This window comes from Galeopterus variegatus, unplaced genomic scaffold (assembly GCF_000696425.1).
Source record: "Galeopterus variegatus unplaced genomic scaffold, G_variegatus-3.0.2 Scaffold376, whole genome shotgun sequence".
Classification (NCBI taxonomy): domain Eukaryota; kingdom Metazoa; phylum Chordata; class Mammalia; order Dermoptera; family Cynocephalidae; genus Galeopterus; species Galeopterus variegatus.
Window position 1 is genome coordinate 94,545 of NW_007726487.1, and position 21,944 is coordinate 116,488.

General features: G+C 39.4%; 1 protein-coding gene across 3 annotated transcripts in view; it reads left to right on the top strand.

Moving 5' to 3' along the window:
- The window catches only part of DOCK3 (dedicator of cytokinesis 3), a 208,549-nt gene that overhangs the window by 66,797 nt on the left and 119,808 nt on the right, over positions 1 to 21,944 (top strand). For all 3 annotated transcript variants that reach the window (XM_008568116.1, XM_008568117.1, XM_008568118.1), the window contains exon 8: positions 17,116 to 17,204. In XM_008568116.1, the coding sequence (XP_008566338.1) occupies positions 17,116 to 17,204 (89 nt within the window). The remainder of the gene's footprint in view (positions 1 to 17,115; positions 17,205 to 21,944) is intronic.

A 21,944-nucleotide genomic window follows, 5' to 3' on the forward strand; every position in this document is an offset into this window, starting at 1 on the left:
AGCAATGGTTAAACTTTTTTTGGCAGCAGGACTCTTTCTCAAAGAGAAGGTATGTATCTATGGGACACAACTTGAAACCACAACCTAAATACTTTAGCTTATCTGAGATGCGCATGCTGTTCTGAGTATGACATTGGTTTTATTATTTTATTGAGTACCTTCTATACGCCTGGCTTTACACTAGTTATTTGAAGATATTGTATTTTAATTAATCTTTTCAATAATCCTGTGAGGTTGTTGTTGTCATTGCCTGTAGGGAAAGTAAAGAAAAATGGTCAGGGCCCCTCAGATGTTCAGAATCTTGAACATATCACACGTGCGCCAGATGTTCCTTGGCTAATGTCTGATGTAGATGCGTGTGGGCACGTAGGTGTTCCTGGGTTTCTGATTCATACCCAGGTGCCTGGGTTTATTGGATTTAAGTATAAAGGACTGGTGGCTCTGATCCACAGTGCCCCTTGCCCCTGGGATGCCCCCGGAGGGGATCATGGGGCGGCTGCTACTGCTGCTGGAGGCTGTTGCTGCCAGTACCCCTGCCCCTGGGATGCTCCAGAAGGCCACTGCCACTGCTGCTGGAGGCTGCTGCTGAGGAAGCTGAGGACTGAGCTCATGTCATCTGCCAGTGGCTCCCAGGATCTTTCCCAATTACCTATCTTGTGGACCTGCATGTGAGGGGTCTGGTGACCCAGCCAGGCCTGTGAGGGATCTGTGACTCAGTCTGTACAATGGGTTTGAAGGCTCTGTGGGCCCTTGCCTGAGCAATACAATTGGCTGCATCAGCAGGATTCCAACAATTGCCCTAGCCCTAGCAAGACATTGCCATTTCATAGATGAGTAAATTGAGGTTTCACAAGTCACACAGGAGAAATCCAGAAAGATGGGATCCGAACCCATGTCTCCTGACTCTACTCTGTTCTTAGGTACTTTGCTGCTGCACATTTCATCTTGAGTATCAGTGTGGTATATTGTGAAGAGCCTGGGTTTGGGAGTTGGGTGGATCTAGATCTGAAATCTAGACTGATATAACAACTGTGTGATTTTGGATAGGCCACACGCCTCTCTGTGCCTCTGCTTTCTGGAAGATAAAGATCATGATGCCTGATTCACAAGGCTGTTGATAAGCTCTTGAGGTGAATGTGTAAATAACAAACACAGCTGATATTTTACTGAGCATTTTCTACACGCCAGGTACTGCTGTAAACATTTGGCATGTATTAACTCATTTAATCTTCACAAACACACTCGATAAGACTTCTAAAACTCCTGGTTCAGTGCCTTGCACACAGAACATGCTTAGCCAGAGTTAATTTCTCTTCAGTCTTTGCTTAACAGGAAGAATTTGGTCTGATCATGCTCTTCTAGGTAGCCTCTCCTGCTGCAGCCACCCACATTTTTTGTGAAGCATCTCATTTTGATGATTAGATTTATTAGATTAGGGAGCTTCTGACATAACCAACAGGAAAAGCAGCATTATTTCCTTCTTATGAGATTTTTCAGATATATTTTTTGGTACATGTATAAGAAGTTAAGCCATTAAGGGTTTAAACAGCTCCCCTCTGGGCAATAGTGGACAGATGTGGCTCTGGAGAGCCCATCTAGAATGAATCAGCATTGGTCAATTTGTGTCAGGTTGGCCTTAGAGATTCTATTTGATTAGTCAGACCATTTTTATAGACATGTGTGCTATTTTTATTTATCCTTCTCAATGCTTCTCTCTTTTGCTCTATACGTGATGATGGCATGAACCAGTGGTCAGTATCAGTGATGCTCCTAAATCTAGGTTGTTGCCTATTTTCTAGCTTATTAGAACTTTCAACTAAATAAAAGCTAAAATAAAGCAGGTCCCACTCAAAGAGAAAGAATTTTAATATGAAGTATTAGCAGTAAATTGTTTTACTGAATAGTTGCAGTTAGATGAAAGCAGACAAAATGGGAATACTGACTGATGTGTCAGGGAGACAAGTACTCTAACGCCTGGAGCAGGAGTAGGGTTTTCAAGGTCAAGTGCTCTGCAGCCTCTACTCTTCCCACACCCTGCCTTTGGGTCCAGGCAGACCCATCTTTGGACTCCAGCTCCACCTCACTCTTCTCATCTATGAAATGGACGTGAAAATACCTATCTTACAGGATTATGAGAATTAATTAAAATAAATTTTGGAAAATACTCTTAACATTTACCTACCTACAGTAGGCACCCTTTTAAAAATACAAACTTAAAGGTCTTGCAAACAGCCCTTTAAAATTTCTTGAATGCTTTTTTGGGCTTCTCACCTTGGAGAAAGATGAGAAGAAGGTTGGGTGAATATCCATCAGAAACACAGAAATCAAGATAAGGAGGTAGTAGGAAGAGGCTACTAAAGGATAAAATGTGCTACAGTGCATGAGAAGAGTATTCTGAACTCTTTGTTGAGCAGAACCTGCATACCTGCTCTGGTGCTTCTGAATGCTTAGAGATCCTATGTAGAAAACAAAAAATATCCATTCCTCTGTCTTATTCCTTGAGTAAAATCCTTGAACATATAGTGGTTGAAGTGTTACTTCACTGCCTGTGCTCATTATGTCCTCTGTGGGGCAAGTCAGCTGCCACAGAGGCAGACAGATCTCTTTTAAATCATAAAATCCCTCATGCATCTTATGACTGAGGACAAACTATCAGCATCAGTAATCACTCTGTAAATATTAGTTTGATTGGATATAACATCATGTTTCATTTTAATCACAACTCATTTGATTATTTAATAAATGCTCACATTTATAATTTTTCTTTACGAAATACCCTAGTTATTGGTTACGATATGCTGATGATACCACATCCACCTAATTTCAGATGATTCTAGGACCTTCTCTTTGCTTTCAACCTGTGCTCGTTGTCACTTAGATGCCCCACCTAAACCTACAGATGAGAATAATTGGCAATAACTTGCCCTGCAATCCTTCCTCATCTAGTTGCCCTGTGCCCCAGATCGTGACATCAAAAAATGTCTCCAGACACTACCAATTGTCCCCGGAGACAAGATCACTGCCAGTTGAGAAGCACTGCTATAAATCTATAAAAATGGAAGTAAAATTGTTTAATCTAGTAATTTCTATTTTACATTTACCTGGACCTATATCCTTGTTATATCTATTTTAATCACTTTCAAGGCACAGCAGTATTTTAGTATGTTCTGAGTTCTCTGGCCTTTGTTTGGGCCTTCCAGTGACTCGTTGCCTTCTCATCCTCAGTGCCTCTTCTTTCTTATACCTGCCCAATGCATACATCTATTCTCACATCCCTGAGGCTTGAAATGCTCAACATGCTCTTTGCTGCTCCTTTTTCTTAGTTTTATTTTAAAACCATTTTGTTTTTCAGAACCCCATAATAAGTTTTGAGGCAAAAGGAGGTGTAGTCTTCACATTCTTGTGATCTTCAACTGTTATCATCACAAGAGTTTTGTTGAATATAGCTTTATGAATTCATAGTTGAGTGTATATGCCCAGCATTGTAGAAATTAACACTGTATACTGATCCATTCTTTGGTTTCTGGCTGTATTGAAGCATGAAGGAACAGTAAGGTACCAGTGGTATTTTCATGCACTTTCATCAAGAGTGAGAAGAAGAGGAATAGTTGGAGGGATTCTTCGCTATACATCAGGGTACTGAGCCTTGTATCCCTAAAGGGTCTAGACAAGCTATGTCCCTGTGCGCCTCTAGATTTCTAAAGCTCCTGTTATCTCTAACGTTCTTTAATTTAGAGACAGCATCCTTGCCTTCAAGGAGTTAACAGTCTTGTTGGGAAAACCAAACATTAATTATAGTCCAAGATAAAATTATAAAATATTTAAATGAGGAAAATAGAAGTAAAATTAAAGTTCCATAGGAATAAATAGGAAGGAGCAGTTCATTCCAGATTCCCACTTATTTTTTGGAGTGGGAGTTTACAGATAAGCAAGAGGTGTAGGCTAGAATGATCCAGGAGGCTCGAAGATCCCCAAACAGATTCAACCCAGAAAGATCCTCTCCAGGACACATCAAAGACAAAGAGAGAATCTTAAATGAGAAAAGCATCAAGTCACCTTTAAGGGAGCCCCTATTGGACTAAAAGCAGACTTCTCAACAGAAGCTCTACATGCCAGAAGGAAATGGGATGATATATTGAAAATACTAAAAGAAAAAAACTGCCAGCCTAGAATACTATACCCAGCAAGGCTGTCCTTCAAAACTGAGGGGAAAATAGTGTAGTTTCCAGACAAACCAAAACTGTGGGAATTCACCACCACATAACCATCCCTACAAGAAATCCTTAAGGAAGTCCTACATCTGGAATCTGAAAAACAATAATCACTACCACAAATACATAAGGACGGACAAAACTCACTGGTAGAACAAAAGTGCAAACGAAAAAGAGAACTTAATCTTACCACCACAAAAAAACATAATGACAATGTAATAAAGCCTCTGCTTTATTTCTGACTTTAGTAATTTTGGTCTTCTCTCTTTTTTTCTTGGTCAGTCTACATAAAGGTTCGCAAATTTTGTTGTTCTTTTTAAAGAATCAACGTTTGGTTTTGTTGATTTTCTCTTTTTTTAATCCCCTATTATATATATTTCTGTTGTAATCTATGTTATTTCCTACTTATATTTGCTTTTGGTTTAGTTTGCTGCGTTTGGTTTTGTTGATTTTCTCTTTTTTTAATCCCCTATTTTATATATTTCTGTTGTAATCTATGTTATTTCCTACTTATATTTGCTTTTGGTTTAGTTTGCTCTTCTTTTTCTATTTTCTTAAGGTAGAAGTTTACATTACTAATTTGAGATTTTTCTTAGTTTTAATATAGGTGTTTACCAGGAATAAATGTTCCTCTAAGCACTGCATGAGCCCTGCATCCTAAAATTTTGATATGTTGTGTTTTGATTTTTATCTCAAAGTACTCTCTAATTTCCCTATGATTTTTCTTTTTACTCTTTAATTAGGGGAGTGTTGTTTAATTTCCACATAATTTTGAATTTTCTAAATTTCCTTCTGTTACTGTGGTCAGAGAACATATTTCCTGTAATCTCAGTCTTTTTTTTTGTCTTTTTCTGTGTCCGGCAACGGATCGCAACCCTCAGTGTCACCCCCGTACCGGACCGGGACCGGCAACGGGATCGCAGCCCTCAGTGTTGCTCCCGCGCCTCGCTCAGCCAGTGAGCGGGAACCGGTCTGTATGTGGGATCCGAACCCTCGGGCGGGAGCGCCGCCGCGCTTCCCAAGCGGCGCACTATATCAGTGCGCCACCGGGCCGGCCCTCAGTCTTTTTAAATATATCAAAATTTGTTTTGTGGCAAAAACCAAAAACAAAACTACATTTTACATTTTGTAATGATTTATGTGCCAACTATCCTGTTTTGATCATCACATATTGTATACAAATACTGATAGTCAGCTCTGTACCCTACAAATATGATAATCAATTATGTTTCAATAAAAATGTTTTAAAAGTTGTAGAGGGCTGGCTGGTTAGTTCAGTTGGTTAGAGCACATCCTTATGACATCAAGGTCATGGGTTCGGGATCCCTGTATCAGCCAGCTGCCTGCCCTCCCCCCCAAAAAAAAGAAAAAAGAAAAAAAAAACCATGGGACTAATTTCAACTGAGGGCTCTACAGAATACCTGACCATTACTCCTTAAAACTTTCAAGGTCACTTAAAACAAGGAAAGTTTGAGAAACTGTCATAGTCAAGAAGAGCCTAAGGATACATGAAGACTCAGTGTGATATGGTGTCCTGGATAGGATCCAGGAACAGAAAAGAGACATTAGATAAAAACTAAGAAAATTTGAATGAAAATGGACTTTAATAATAATAAAGTATCAGTGTTGGTTCATTAATTGTGATAAATGTACCAAATTAACATAAAATGTAAATAGCAGGGGAAACTGGTATGGGAACTCTAATATCTTTGAAATTTTTCTCTTTTTTTTGGAATAAAAAGAGGTACTTTTTAAAAATTTTTTAAATTTAATTTAATTTTATCAATATACAATGTAGTTGATTTTCATGTCCCTTTACCAATTCCTTCCTCTCTTCTCCCTCTCCCCCCTCCCACCCATCAACATCATATGCGTTCACTTGTCTTAACAAGTTCATGGAATTGTGGTTGTTGTGTCTTCTTCCCCATCCCTCCCCATTTGTTTGTGTATTTTATTTATTTATTTTTAGCTCCCACAAATATGTGAGAACATGTGGTATTTCTCTTTCTGTGCCTGACTTATTTCACTTAATATATTTTTTTCTAAGTTCATCCATGTTGTGGCAAATGGTAGTATTTCATTCTTTTTAGAGCAGAGTAGAATTCCATTGTGTAGATACATCACATTTTCCATATCCAGTCATCTGATGATGGACATTTGGGCTGCTTCCAGTTGTTGGCTATTGTAAATAGTGCTGCAATAAACATTGGAGCACAGGTATCCCTTTGACATGATGATTTCCATTCCTCTGGGTATTTTCCAGCAGTGGAATAGCTGGGTCATATAGTAGATCTATCTGTAATTGTTTGAGGAACCTCCAAACCATTTTCCATAAAGGCTGCACCATTTTGTAGTCCCACCAACAGTGTAGGAGGGTTCCTTTTTCTCCACAACCTTGTCAGCATTTATCATTCTCAGTCTTTTGGATATTAGCCATCCTAAATGGAGTGAGATGGTATCTCAGTGTGGTTTTGATTTGCATTTCCCAAATGCTGAGAGATGTTGAGCATATTTTCATGTGTCTGTTGGCCATTCGTATATCTTCCTTTGAGAAATGCCTATTCAGCTCCTGTGCCCATTTTTTGATTGGGTTACTTGTTCCAAAAGACAAACTTTTTGATTCATTCATCTTTTATATCATTTTGGGGGTTTCTATTTCATTAAGTTCTGCTCTGATCTTAATTATTTCTTTCTGTCTACTAACTTTGGGTTTGGATTGTTCTTGTTTTTCTAATTCTTTAAGGTGAAGTGTTAGGTTGTTTACTTGCCATGTTTCCATTCTTCTGAAGTAAGTATTTAATGCAATAAATTTCCCCCTTAGTACTGCTTTTGCAGTATCCCACAGGTTTTGGTATGATGTATCATTATTTTCATTAGTTTCAATAAATTTTTTGATTTCCTGTTTGATTTCTTCTTGGACCCACATGTCATTAAGTAGAATGCTGTTTAATTTCAATGTGTTTGTATAGTTTCCAGAGTTTCGTTTGTTATTGATTTCTAATTTTAATCCATATGATCTGAAAAAATAGATGGAATAATTCCAATTTTTTTGAATTGTTGAGACTTGATTTATGCCCTAACATGTCGCCTATCCTGGAGAATGTTCCATGTGCTGATGAGAAGAATGAATATTCTGAGGTTGTTGGATGGAATGTTCTGTAGATATCTGCCAAGTCCATTTGGTCTAAAGTGTTGTTTAGATATTGTGTTTCCCTGCTGATTCTTTGCCTAGATGATCTGTCCAATATTGATAGAGGGGTGTTCAGGTCCCCTGCTATTCTGGTATTAGTGTCTATCTCATTCTTTAGGTCTAATAGCATTTGCTTTATAAATCTGGGTGCTCCGATGTTGGGTGCATATATATTTATAAACATTATGTCTTCTTGATGGATAAATCCTTTTATCATTATATAGTGGCCTTCTTTATCTCTTTTTATGGCTTTTGGTTTAAAGTCTATTTTATCTGATATAAGAATAGCTACTCCAGCTTGTTTTTCATTTCTATTTGCATAGTGTATCATTTTCCATCCTTTCACTCTTAGTCTATGTGTGTCTTTACAGGTGAGGTGAGTCTCTTGAAGGCAGAATATAGTTGGGTCCACCTTTTTAATCTAGTCAGTCAATCTGTGTCTTTTGAGTGGGGAATTTAATCCTTTTACATTAAGAGTTATTGCAAAGTGTTGATTTACTCATAGTATTTTATTGATTTTTGTTTAGATGTGTTAAGAATCTTTTGTTCCTTTCTTTCTGACTTACTGTTTGTCTTCTGTATTTCTTGGTTTCTTGGGGTGGTATATAAACTTTTTTTTCTCTTTATTGTTAGCATTTTATTTTACTAGTGGATTTTGTTTTTTCTTGAGTTGAGTGTTGGTTGTTTTTCAGGTGCCAAACCCAGTACTCCCTTGAAAGTTTATTGAAAGGCTGGTCGTGTGGTAGTGAACTCCAACAGTTTTTGTTTTTCTGAGAAATGTACTATTTGTCCTTCATTTCGAAGGATAGCCTTGCTGGGTAAAGTATTCTTGGCTGGCAATCTTTGTCTTTTAGTATTTTGAATATATCATCTCATTCTTTTCTGGCTTTTAGGGTTTCTGATGAAAAGTCTGGTGTTAGTCAGATTGGGGCTCCCTTATAGGTGACTTAATGCTCCTCTCTTGCAGCTTTTAAGATTCTCTTTACCTTTGAGTTTTGCCAATTTGACTATAATGTGTCTTGGAGAGGACCTTTCTGGGTTGAATATGTTTGGGAATCTTTGAGCCTCCTGAATCTGAAGATCTGTGTCTTTCCCTATACCTGGGAAGTTTTCTGCCATTATTTCGTTGAACATGTTTTCAATGCTATTTCCTTTTTCCTCCCCTTCTGGAATACCCATGATTTGGATAATTGAGTGCTTAAGGTTGTCTGTTATCTCTCTTAGATTTTCTTCAGTGTTTTTAATTCTTTTTTCTTTTTCTGTTTTGTCGGCCTGTGTTATTTCAAACAGCCCATCTTCAAGGTCAGAAATTCTCTCTTCTGCTTGTTCTAGCCTGCTGGTTAAACTCTCTGTTGTGTTTTTTTATTTCATTGAATGAATTCTTCAGCTCTGTAAGCTCTGCTACATTCTTTTTCAAGGCATTGATTTCTTTGTACATTTCTTCTTTCAGGTCCAGTATACTTTTTCTCATTTTGTTGTGTTGTCTAACTGAGTTTTCTTTTATCTCATTTAGTTTCCTTAGAATTGTTGCTCGAAATTCCTTGTCAGTCATTTCCAGGACTTCCTGTTCTATAGGATCAAGGTCTTGAGAGTTATTATTACCCTTTGGTGATGGTGTACTTTCTTGATTTTTCATATTTCTGGTATTTTTCCTTTGTTGTTTAGTCATCGTGGCAGGGGATTTCATGATCCACTCATTTGACCCTAATGTCTGGCTAGGCTCCTGCAAGGACTGCTGATTTGACACAGCTGCCTCAGTGCCTGTGGGCGGGAGGCTCGGGCCTCTCAGCGGGGGACTAGTCTGGGCTGGGAGTCCTGCAGCAGCACCTACCCCTTCTGACATGGGTGGCTCAGGGCCCCGTGGGCCTGGCGGCTTTAGGGCCTCTCTGGGCGGCATGCACTGGCCTGGGCTGGGAGTCTCACAGCAGTACCTACCTGCTCCTGCATGGGTGCCTTGGGGCACATGGGCCCAGCAGCTGTTGGGCCTCTCTGGGGGCCTCTGTGGGTGGCATGTGCTGGCCTAGGCTTGGAGTCCCGTGGCAGCACCTACCTGCTCCAGTGTGGGGAAATTTTCCTGTAAATCTAAAACTATTATAAAATAAAGAGTGCAGATAAATAAATAAATTGGAAAAGAATGTCCAGTATAATGATCTTTCTGTACTAGTGTGCAGGGGTCCCTTTCTTGAATATAATGGTCAGAGTAGTCATTTAATAAGTTTACAAGAACCAAATAATGAACTCTATAAAGACCAAACAAGATGTATGCTCAGAGTTTACATTACATATTTTAAGGCTTTGCTCTTTCTTCTTCTAAGATAGTAAAGCTTCTGCTTATCAGATAGCTGCATAGCTCTTGCTCAAGGTCACCATACTGAAGAATGGTTTCCCAAGATGTGCCTTCGTGTGAGTAAACTGATAGAGAATGTAGGCAGAGTGTGCATTTGTGATTTTGTAAGCTGTAGGAAGGGAAAGAACCAGACTCCAGATGAACGATGAAACCTTCCTTTATCCATCCCCTGGAGGGACACCGTTGTATCTTGGAGGCACATTAGTACCAAATAAAAAGCAGAAAATTAATGTTATTCTAAGGGTTAATAGAGTTTATTAATTATGTTAAGCATTACAAACCTAAAATAACATTGCTTATTTAAATAAATTACTCAGAAGACAGCATAGGTTGCTAATTGCTTAGAAGAAAATGACCTAGATTTTAATCTTTTTTTTTTACATTTTCAGTTTTTTATTGACATATTTATTATTAGAAATTGTAATTATTCTTTATGCCCCTTACCCAACCAGTCCCTCCTCAGTTCCCACCCCCCACCCCAATCTCTAGTATCCTTAGGTTTGTTCTCTCCTTCTGAAAGTTCAATGTATTATTGTGGTCCTTCCTTCCTTTCCTCTCTTCCCTCCTTCTCTTCCTTCCCTTCTTTCCCTTCCCATCTTTTTTTCTTTCCTTCTTTCTTAGCACGCAGTTATGAGTGAGAGCATGTTGTATTTCTCTTTCTGTGTCTGGCTTATTTCGCCTAACATAATTTTCTTATCCACGTTGCTGCAAATAGCAGAATTTCATTCTTTTTTACAGCTGAGTTGTATTCCATTGTTTATATATACCACATTTTCCTTATCTAGTTGTCCATTGATGGACTTTAGTTTGGTTCTATATTTTGGCTATTGTAAATAGAGCTATGATGAACATAGAAGTGCAGGTATCCCTTTGACATGATGTTTTCCATTCCTTTTAGTATATACCCAGTAGTGGGATTGCTTGATCATATGGTAGTTCTGTCTTTAGCTGTTTGAGAAATGTCCATACTGTTTTCCATAATGGCTGTTCTAACTATAGTCTCACCGACAGTATAGAAGAGTTCCCCTTTCCCTGCATCCTCCTCAGCATTTGTTATTCTCAGTCTTTTTAATAAATGGCCTACCTCGGGTGAGATGATATCTCAATGTGGTTTTGATTTGCATTTCCCTGATGATTAATGATGTTCAGCTTTTTTCCATGTACCTGTTGGCCATTTGTATGTCCTCCTTTGAAAAATGTCTAGATAGCTCCTTTGCCCATTTTTTAATTGGATTTTTTTTTTTACTGTGAAGTTGTTTGAGTTCCTTATATATTCTGGATATTAATCCCCTGTTGGATGTATAGTTTGCAAATATTTTCTCCCATTCCATAGGTTGTCTTTTTGCTCTGTTGATTGTTTCTTTTGCTGTGCAGAAGCTTTTTGGTTTGATATAATCCTATTTGTTTATTTTTTCCTTTGTTGCTTGTGCTTTGTCCAGTTCTACTTCCTGAAGTGTTTCCCCTATGTTTTCTTCTAGTAATTTTATGGTTTCGGGTTGTATATTTAAATCTTTAATGCATTTTTGGTTGCTTCTGGCATATGGTGAGAGGGACAGGTCCAGTTTCATTCTTCTTCATATGGATGTCCAATTTTCCAGCAACATTTATTGAAGAGGCAGTCTTTTCCCCAATGTATGTTCTTGCTGCCTTTGTCAAAAATCAGTTGGCAGTAAGTATGTGGGTTGATTTCCAGGTTTTCTATTCTGTTCCCTTGGTCTGGGTGTCTGTTTTTGTCCCAGACCATGCTGTGTTGGTTACAATAGCTTTGAAATATGATTTGAAGTTGGGTAGTGTTCTGCCTCTGGTTTTATTTTTTTTTTTGCTCAGGATTGCTTTGACTATTTGGGGTCTTTTGTTGTTCCACATGAATGTTAAGATTTTTTTTTTTCTATTTCTGTGAAGAATGTCATTGGTATTTTGATGGGGATTGCATTGAATTTGTAGATTGCTTTGGGTACTATGGACATTTTCACAATGTTAATTTTTCCAATCCAAGAGTGTGGTATGTCTTTCCACCTCTTTGTGTCTTTTTAAATTTCTTTCAGTAATGTTTGTAGTTCTTTCCCCTCCTTGGTTAAATTGATTCCTAGGTATTTTATTTATTTTGGTGACTATTGCAAATGGGCTAGCCTTCTTGATTTCTTTTCCTGCCAGTTTGTTTTTGGACTCTAAAAATGCTACTGATTTTTGGGTGTTGATTTTGTATTCTGCAACATTACTGAAATTGTTAATCAGCTCTAATAGTTTTTTGGTAGAGTGTTTAGGTTTTTCTTTATATAGGATCATGTCATCTGCAAACAGGGACAATTTGACTTCATTTTTCCCAACCTGGATGCCCTTTATTTCTTTCTCTTCCCTTATTGCTCTGGCTAGTATTTCCAAAACCATGTCAAATAGGAGTGGTGAGAGTGGGTATCCTTGTCTTGTTCTTGTTCAGGATGATATTGGTGATTGCTTTGTCATATATGGCTTTTATTGTGTTGAGATGGTTTTATTTTAATCTTTAGAAGAGATTGCAGAAGTATTTTTTCTCAGTGTTCAGCAATGTGAATGAAAGAGAAAAGTTTCTTTTGAATGTAACATTATTTATTGGCCACTGATGAAGAGGTAATTTGTAGTCCCACAAAAAAAAAAAAAAAAAAAAAAAAGATGGGAAAAGGGAGGGATGAATAGAGTGAACAAGGCAATACATGTGCATTTCTGTGAATTTGAAAACCCACTCATTCTTTATACTAATCCAGAGTAAGGACTTTTGGGTAAGAAAGGCCATAGAAGGTGCATACCTGTCACCAAAGAATGGGGTTTTTCAGTCTGTTAAGATTAGAGAACAATTTTACCTAAACATGCATTTAATAACTACATCAAGTATAGCATGGGGATGCTGCTAGAAGAATGGAAGGGTAAGATAGAGGGGCAGGAAGTGATGAAGTCTTTCATGGGATTAGGATTCATGAGAGTAATTTTTTAAATTGAACAATTGAGTTCGTTGATAACATATTTGAAAGCAAGTATCATATTAAAATGACAAAAGGAAGCATTGATTATTGAAGGTGAATTGATAGCTTTGGAACAATAACTTGGCAATTCTGTAAAGCTAAATCTTGTTTATAGCCTATCATGAGTAGACTGTAAAATTTCAGGAGCTCACTCTTTGCAAATGAATCTGCATGACATTTGGTTTCAAACATTCTTTCCTCTAGAGCCACTGTAAGCATATTCTCATTCATATCCAAGCATGTTTTCATTTACTGGTACTCCACCTTCCTTGATTCAATCAGGTAGGTTCATATAGCCATTCCATTTCTCACTTACTTCCCCAGAAATGTGATTTTTCTCACTGTCCTTCTATTATTTTTCTCTTTTTAAAATTTATTTTGTTTTCAATTTTGACATTTACTTGTATATATTTGTGGGGTACAGTGTGTTGTTACAATATGTGCATATGCTGCACAGTGATTCACTAAGAGTGGATAGCATAGTTTTATACCCATTAGTCCACCATTTCTCCCACCCCCACCTCTCCACTCCTCCCACCCTCTGGTAACTATTATTCTACTCTCTACTTCTAGGAGAACCACTTTATTTAATTAATTGGTTTATTTATAGATTCTACATATGAGTGAGATCATGCAGTATTTGTCTTTCTGTGCCTGACTTCTCTTAAGATGATGGTTTCTAATTCTATCCATGTTACTGCAAATGATAGGATATTATTTCTTTTTGTAGCTGAATAGTATTCCATTTTGTATATACAACATAGGTTTTTTCAAATACGTTCATCCACTGTAGGCATTTAGTCGATTCGATCTCTTGGCTATTGTTAGTAGTGTTGTAGTGATCGTGGGAGTGCTGGTGTCTTTTTGATATATTGATTTCTTTTCCCTTGGGTATACACCCAGTAGTGCGTTAGCTGCATCATAAGGTAGGTCTACTTTTAGTTCTCTGAGGAACCTCCATACTGTTTTCCATAATGGGTATACCAATTTACATTCCCACGAACAATGTAGGGAGTGTTCCCTTTTCTCCACATCCTTGCCAACATTTGTTATTTTCTGTCTTATTGATAATAGCCATTTTAATGGTAGTGAGATGATATCTCATTGTGGTTTTAATTTGCATTTCTCTGATGATTAGTCATTTTGAGCATTTTTTTCATGTGCCTGTTCGACATTTATATGTCTTCTTTTAAGAAATGTCTGTTCAGGTTCTTTGCCCATTTTTTAATTGAGTTATTTGGTTTTTTTGCTATTGAGTTGTTTGAGTTCCTTCTATATTCTGGATATTAACTTCTTCTCTGCTGTGTAGTTTGCAAACACTTTCTCCAATTCTGTAGGTTGTCTCTGTACTTTGTTGATAGTGTCCATTGCTGTATAGAAGCTTTTTAGTTTCCTCTTAAATCTAGACAAAGCTTTTGATGGTTCTGTAAGATGGCCATAACGCCAATGTTTTTCTCAATATCTGCCTTCACTTTAATGTAATTCTGGTACAGATGATATCAGAGTGTTAATTAGTAACATTTAAGCTATACAAAATGATTAGTTAACTTTGGAAATATTAAATAAATTTTAATATTAAGTAAATATTAGATAAAGTACTATGTGCTACAAGTTTTGCTGTATGGAGATCATTAGCAAGACATAGTCCTTGCCTTCTAAGGACTTATAGTAGGGTGAAATAGACAAATAGGTGGCCTGAAATAAAACAGGCATTCTTCTAGAAATCAGAAGTCAGTGGAAACCCAAAGGAAGTAGTGGTCAGGTTCATGGGAGGGGTGTTGAAAATTGAGGATGGTGATGAAAACAACTCAGTAAAGGCTTCATAGAGGAGGCAATATTAAACTGAATCCTAAAAAAAAAATTAAAAAAAAAAAGAAAGAAAACTGGGAAAGTAAAGCCTTTGTAGCTACCAGGCAATGGATGCACATAGGTAAAGATGTAAGGTTGCTGGGCTTTTTCAAGGTAAAAGAGAAGCCTGGAAAGGTAAGAGAGGACCCGAATGTGGAGTGGCTTAAATGACCCGCTAAAAAGTCTGAACTCTAACCTGTGTACAGGGGGATCCTTTGAAGGGCTCTGAAAAGTGTGACCGTATGACCAGATTGGTATTCTGGAAAGGGAGATGTTTAAAAGGCCAGTTAGAAGGTGATTATACTGGCCCAGAAGAGAGATGATAATGGCCAAACCAAGGCCATGAAGAGGAGAGATCAAATGTGCCAGATTTTAAGATAGCAAAATCTGTAGGACATTGTGACTACTGGAAGAGTTCTGGCTTAGTGAACTAGTGCATTTCACTCAGTAAGAAGTCATCTCTGGGAACAGACAGGTTGTGGAAAAATGAGGAGCTCTCATGGCCATGCAAGTCAAAAGCTTATGGATGAGTCTGGGCTGGTGACACAACTTTGGGGCTTGGCAGCTTCTGGTGGTGGTTGAAGCTATGGAAGTGGGCAAGATTGCCCAGGAATGCTTGCAGGGTCAGAAGGAAATGGGCTGAAGGCAGAGCTGTGAAGGCTAGCAATAGGTAAGGGTGTGCAAGTGGGGAGTAATGGCAGGAACAAGCCATCAGTTTTCTGGCTTCTGAATTGTATGTGTTGGGTGGAGGGGTACATATGAGTGAAATAATACACATTGTCACTGTTGGTGTGGCTGACAAAGCACCAGCTCCTCTATACTGCCAAGGGACCAATGAATGTTTTATTGGAGAAATACTGAAATTGCCCATGTGTTGGGGGTGTGGGTGAGGAGTAATTTTCAAGGCTTTTTTTTTTTTTTTTTTTAGTGACGGAGGGAGTATGTTATTAGTGACAACCTGTAGTCACATTTCAGTTAAAGTAACTACTGATCTTATAAACCTAGGAAGTGACAAGAAAAAACTAACAGCAAGTCTTTTGAGTCCTCATGAGTTGGGCACTTTTCTGATGTATTGATTGGTTGGACAAGATGAGACAGTGTGTGAGACATGAAGGGCTGGGTGTGCTGCTGCCAGCACTAATCATTTTTTATTTTCAATTGAGTTACTGAATCATAATGATCATTTTAAAGGACGCTCTCCTCCTTGCTTTGTTTGGAAAGGATTCTGCAAGCAGAAAATTATCCTTAGAGCTCTTGGCTATGAGAACCTCGCCTTTAACCATTCATCACAATAGCTCTGAGAAGTGAGTCTTATTTATATGGGTAAGGGTCCAAAGTGCCACTGATTGGGTAACAGAATTAAGCTAGTGACTGACCTCCTTTATTTCTGAGTGGTCTCTGTACAAACCCTTTTATGTCGAAACCTGTAGTGCTTCATACTGTTGGATGGCACATACTGTAACTTATTGAGGTTTCCTACTGGAAGTGGCCGTCCTGTACTACACATTTCTGAGTAATCAGTGAAAGATCTTGTGGGTTTTCCTTTTTGCATGGGTCATGTTTTCTGGGATTGTCAGGTCCATACCTCCCTAACCAACAGGGCAGGGAATAGGACCAGGGCTTTGGAGACTCCCTGAGTATCAAGTGGAATTTTCAAGAGATTACCCTAATATCTCAGTTGTTTCATTAAGATATGGGCGTTAGGATGAGGAATTCCTAGTCTCTGTTTCTAAGCTCTATTTCAAGCAGTTGTGTGGTGATAGCTCCCTTGGAATTACCCTTTAGAGAGGGGAAGACACTAAAACCTCAGAACTTAACAGAAGTACAGTGTTGTTCTTCCATTATGTCTTTTGTCCCAATCCTGAAGTCCATAGGAAGTAACTTATTTTTACATAGTTAGGCTCTAGACCTCTCTGCTACATTCTCCTTCCCCTTGATCACAGAGGACTTCACAGTGAACCAAATTCACTACTCTTCCAAGCTTTTCTTCTTATCTTGATCTGATTGAAATATAGCTACAAGCAAGCAGTATCCACATTGCCCCGAGCTTAACAGAACTTTGTGCTGGAGCCAGTATAATGGCAATCGAATGACAGAATAAAGCCAATGCTATGGCAGTTTCTAAACTGTAGTACTTGTTGACAGGAACTGTTTTTTCTCTATCAGGAGCTTTCCTCAAGAGCCTGGTTGTGTGTGTGTGTATGGGGGGTGGGGGAGAGGAGGGTGGTAAGGGGGGCTAAAAAAGAAAGAACATCACATGAGAGAGTGCTACTTCAGACAGGAGGATATTTCTCCATTTAAAAAATATTTGTAGAGATTCATTTTAAAGTTTCTACCCTTTCCCCAAGTGTGAATCTTCTATCCTTAACAGGAAATCAGCCTTGTCTAGTTTAGTAAAACATACACTCATTTCTTTAAGAAAGTGAGGAATCCTTTTCCCATCAAACTTAGTGTTATATATTGGAACATCAAACCAGATATTTAAAATATTTGAGAGCCATGATGCCTGTCCTTCTGTTGCAGGTGCAACAACGAGAGTGAGTGGTCCCAGATCCATGAGAACATCATCCGAAAGTCCAGTGCCAAGTACTCTGCCCCCAGCGCCAGCCATGGTGACGTACTTCTCTGGCTAGAAAACTTTGTGTTGCATTTGCAGTTGCTGATCATACAGCACTTCTGTTGGTTGATGATGATCGGCTGCGATGTGTAAAATTTAATTCCCTACAAATGTTTATTCTCCTGCCTGGGCACTTTCTACTGATTCTTTTTGTAATAATTTGAGGCCTTCCCTAATATCTGCTGGCCAGAATATGTTTTCTGTTCTTTCTGTGATGGATTCCATGTGCTTTGACAGGTAACTTGAGTTCCAATTTAAATCCATAATGAGCAAAAGTGTTACAGGGCTTGTCACATTGTGAAGTCTGTGTTTTCCTGAACAAAGATTACACACCCAGCCAAAAAAAAAAAAAAAAAAAAACAAATATTAGCATCACTTCTTTTTCTATTCCTGTTTAGTATTTGCATCATCAAGAAAGTCAGACACTAATGAGAATCAATGATTAGCCTTCCAATATCAGTCATTCTAGAACTAGAATAGAAAATCTTTTATTTCAAAGCAGCTTTCATCTTAGCTCAACTTCTCCTTTCTCTTTTCACTTCTTTTCTTTTAAAGCTCTGTTTAAATAATTTCTGTCTAAATCTCATGCAGTTCTACACATTAGATTGCGCTTTCTAAACTGAACATTAATTAGTTGATTAAATTTGGAGCACTATTTAAAAGCCTATGAGCCTTTATATACCTTTGCAAATAGCTATCTAATTTACATAGAACCATGTTTCAACTGGTAGTTTTTACCTCTAAATCATTTCATAACCTCTTTTATATAACCTTCTTTTATTTAACTTTCATAGAACTTGCTGGAAATTATAAGTTGGCCTTAAATGACAGTTTAAAGCCACTGCAAGGCATGGAAGTTTTTAAAGAGCAATACTTGTTTACGAGAACTTTTTTTTTTCCCTTTTGGGGTCAGCAGATGCTCAACTAGGAGGGTCCTTAGAGGAGATCCACACCAGAGACTGCAAAGGTTGAGACCTTCAGCTGGGACTACTTGATTCCTCTAAAACCCTGTAATGTAGGGGCCCTGAGAGCCTCTCTCACTATTTTAAAATGGGTTTTCCCTTGTGGATGTTCCTGGATGCTAAGGAGGAGCTCCATGCCATGTGCTGGAAATGAGCTTCATGCAGTGTGCTAAAACTAGGCTAAAACAAGAGACAAATAAAATCTTATTTTTAGAATATAGGAAAGTTATTAGCAATTCAGAAAACTACCTTTACATCAATATTTGTCATTTTTTTGCTTTATTTGCTTATTTGATTTATAAAGAGGTACACTTGGCTGCAAGTTCTTGGGGCATGACATGATTAAAACATGTAGAACATTTTATAGGAGAAATGCTAGTGGTATTACGTTTCTTTTAAAAAAACTGAAAGAGCAGTTTTCACCATCACCTTAACAAATTAAGATGATGAATTTTGTCTCGCTCCCCAGAGTGAGCAGGGACTGTGCCTTCTTTGGTGTCTGTGAGTTTTATCAGAGAGCCTCAATGAGGAAGACCCTACTGAGAAGAGGTCTCTGTGCAGTTGTGGAGGAGTCAGAAAGGGAAATAGATTACTTCTTTTTGAAGGATGTGTTGGGAGTCAGTTGAGACCTTTGAAATTATCTGCTTTAACTTCCTCATTATATAAATGAGGAAACTGAAGCTCAGTGAAATGACTTAGTGGCTGAGCCAGGGTGGAGCCCAAGTCTTTAGACTCCAGGACACTGGCCTTTCTATTGTATTGCCACACTTTTGAGTATGGGTTTCCACTGCTGGACTCTGGGATCTTTGTTTCAGAGAATTTCATAGATTGCTAAAGGAATAGTTGAGGTCTTTGTCAGTCTCCTTAATTAAGATATATCTTTATAAAAATTATTTTGTTGTAAACTGTCACACATCTTGTTAACCATCATGGACAGTTCATTGCCTTGGCAATTCAGTTTCAGAAGTTATTAGTGCTTTTTCTTCAAGTCAAATCATATAAAAATGCAGAAGGAATTGCTACATTGGTTTTGAGATGTGAGAGTAAACGTATTATTCAGTGGTAACTCTCTTATATGCAACTTTAACATATGTGGTTCTTCATTTCCATTGTTGGCCTCTCAGATGTGTAGCAACAGACTGAACTTTTAACAATTCCAGTAACATGAAGGTCGTTAAGGACAAGTGAAGACAAATAAAGCAGTAGGCACACAAGTTTTCTATTTATTTTTAAATGACTATTAACTACAGTGTTATTTACCTATCTTGGGCTGAGATTAATTTACAAAATTAATCCCCTCTAGCATTTCCACAAAGAATAGGAGAGAGGAGGTATAGGGTTAGAGCCAAGTTGACCCTTCATTATTCCACACAGGTGTCAATTTGTCTAGTTACTTTTTTATGGGCCAATCTTTAGATGAAGTTGAGTAAGAAAATGGTTTTCTTGTGTCAGGTAATCAGAGGGATCAGATTAACAGAGGAATTGTATAGACTTGGTTACTTTCCAGTTCTTTGACTTGAGGGCCCCAGCGAGATGTTGGATAGGTAGAATACTAAGTGTTGCCAAAGGACTGGTTGCATACTGAGTGGGCGAGAGGGTTGCTTTTCTGAACTATTCACGGGGGCTCTCTTGTCCTGAGGACCACGCCTTAGCATTATTTAGCATGTGTCTTAATCATCCAGGGTTTCAGAACCAGAAAGGAAACCCAGAAGTTCCAGGATCCGAACTCCTACAAAAGGGGATGCAGTTTTTATAGGCTCCATTGGTGGTTTATTTTATTCTTCATGTGCCTTTCCACTTAATCTCTTGCATAAATGGGAGTTTTCTTCTGATTTGTCATGTACAGAGGTGGCGAGTAGCTGCTTAGGATCCCTTTGGGTAGCTCAAAAGCTAGCTGTCATATTCCCAGCACCTTTAGGCTATATCTTCACAAGTTTCACTTTGTATCTCTAGGCCATTTTGGTTGCTCAGATAATGCAGAGGTGAAAAGCAGTCAATGGGTACTTGAATAAATCCTTGCCAATGTGAAATGATAAGAGTGTGCCTGCTGATTTTTTTTTTTCTTTGACCTCGAACCACCACCCCCTCAAATTCTGGAGACTCTCCCATCCTCAGCTATTTGCTTCATACTGGGCTGTCTCCTAGGTCAATGGATTTCTGTTTACACAGAAGATAAGATTTGATAGTTGTGTAAAGACAACAAAGATGAATGAGCTGGGGATGTGCCGGAGGGATGGGTACATCCCAAGCTGCTTTCCTCTGCAGAGATCATTGTGGTCTAGGTTCTGAACCCCAGCTTCTCAGGTTTATAAATTAATTGTAGTCTAGTCTACCCAGTGATTAGGCTTTAGAAAATTACCTTAGAGTGGTCAAAATCGCAAACACTTATTATCTAACCAGAATGCCAACTGTAGGGAACGAGAGCCAGAGGGTGAGAGGCACTGGCCCTGACTTTGAGTGTCTTCGCTCTTACTTCCCTGGCTGCTTTGGCTGGCTGGTGACTTTGAACCTTCCTCCTCAGCGCCACCAGAGAGACGGGAGCGCAAATTACTTCGTCACGCGTTCAGCCCAAGCTGCTCTGTGAGCCTCCTCCTGGTTTCTGCACCTGTACAGGGTCTTCCCAGCTGAAGTTCAGGAGCTGGACTGCAAAGGAAGGATTTGCTGATCTGTTTTTCAGGAAGGGGGTGAGGCTACTCGAAGGAGCTGCAGTGAAAGACTGTTCCAGCGGTTTCTTGGGTGATGGGCAGGGCCACTAGGCAAACCTGCAGTGAAGTGACCCATCCAGCTGCTTCTGGGTGGTAGGTGGGGCCACCAGGCAGAACAATTCTTCCTTTTGGAAAGAAGCCTTCCCTAACTTCTCTAGCCATTTTTTTAAATTCCTTGTTTAAAAATCTCCAGGAGTGGCTGGCTCCCTCCCACTTTCCACCATGAGTAGAAGCAGCCTGAGGCCTGTGCCAGATGCAGCTGTCCCAGAATCAAACTGTTGCTCTCTCTCTGCTTCCACCATCTCATAATGTGAGACCCCTGGGTCACTGTTGCCACGACCAGATGGACTTTGGACTTCCCAGCCTCACAAACTGTTAATTTGCGGCGGCAGCGGCAGCAGTGGAGAAACCGGTGGCAGCGGAGCCGGTGGCAGCGGCAGCAGCAGAGGAACCGGCGGCAGCGGCAGTGGTGGCAGCGGCGCCATCGACAGCAGCGGAAGCGGCACCAGCAGTAACGGCAGCAGTGGCAGCAGCGGTGGAACCGGCAGCAGTGGCAGCAGCAATGGCGTAAGCGGCACGGGTAGCAGCGGCAGCAGCGGGGGAAGCAGCACCAGCTGTAGAGGCGGGAGCAAGAGAAGCGGCGGCAGCGGAGCCGGCGGCAGTGGTGCAGGCAGCAGCGGCATGAGCAGCGGCAGCAGCAGCAGTGGGGGAACCAGCAGCGGCAGGAGCAACACCTTGCGGTACCGCCCCGTCACCCAGCAGCCCGGCAGAGTCAAAGCTGACCAGAGAGGTGGCTCCCCGGAGAGGCCCAAGACCCGAGGTAACCACACACGCAAGGCACTAGTGGCCAACTGAGTAGTCACTGAGGTAGCCATACCAAATTGGCAACCCCAGCAACATCTTAGTCAGGCGATAGTGTCAAACCTGTGGACTGTGAAACTCCCTGCCACAATGAATAAGCATCAAAGAAAAGACAGCAGAAATACAAAAAATCAAGAAAGTACACCACCCAAAGATAATAAATCTCAAGCTCTAGATCCCATAGAACAAGAAGCCCTTGAAATGACT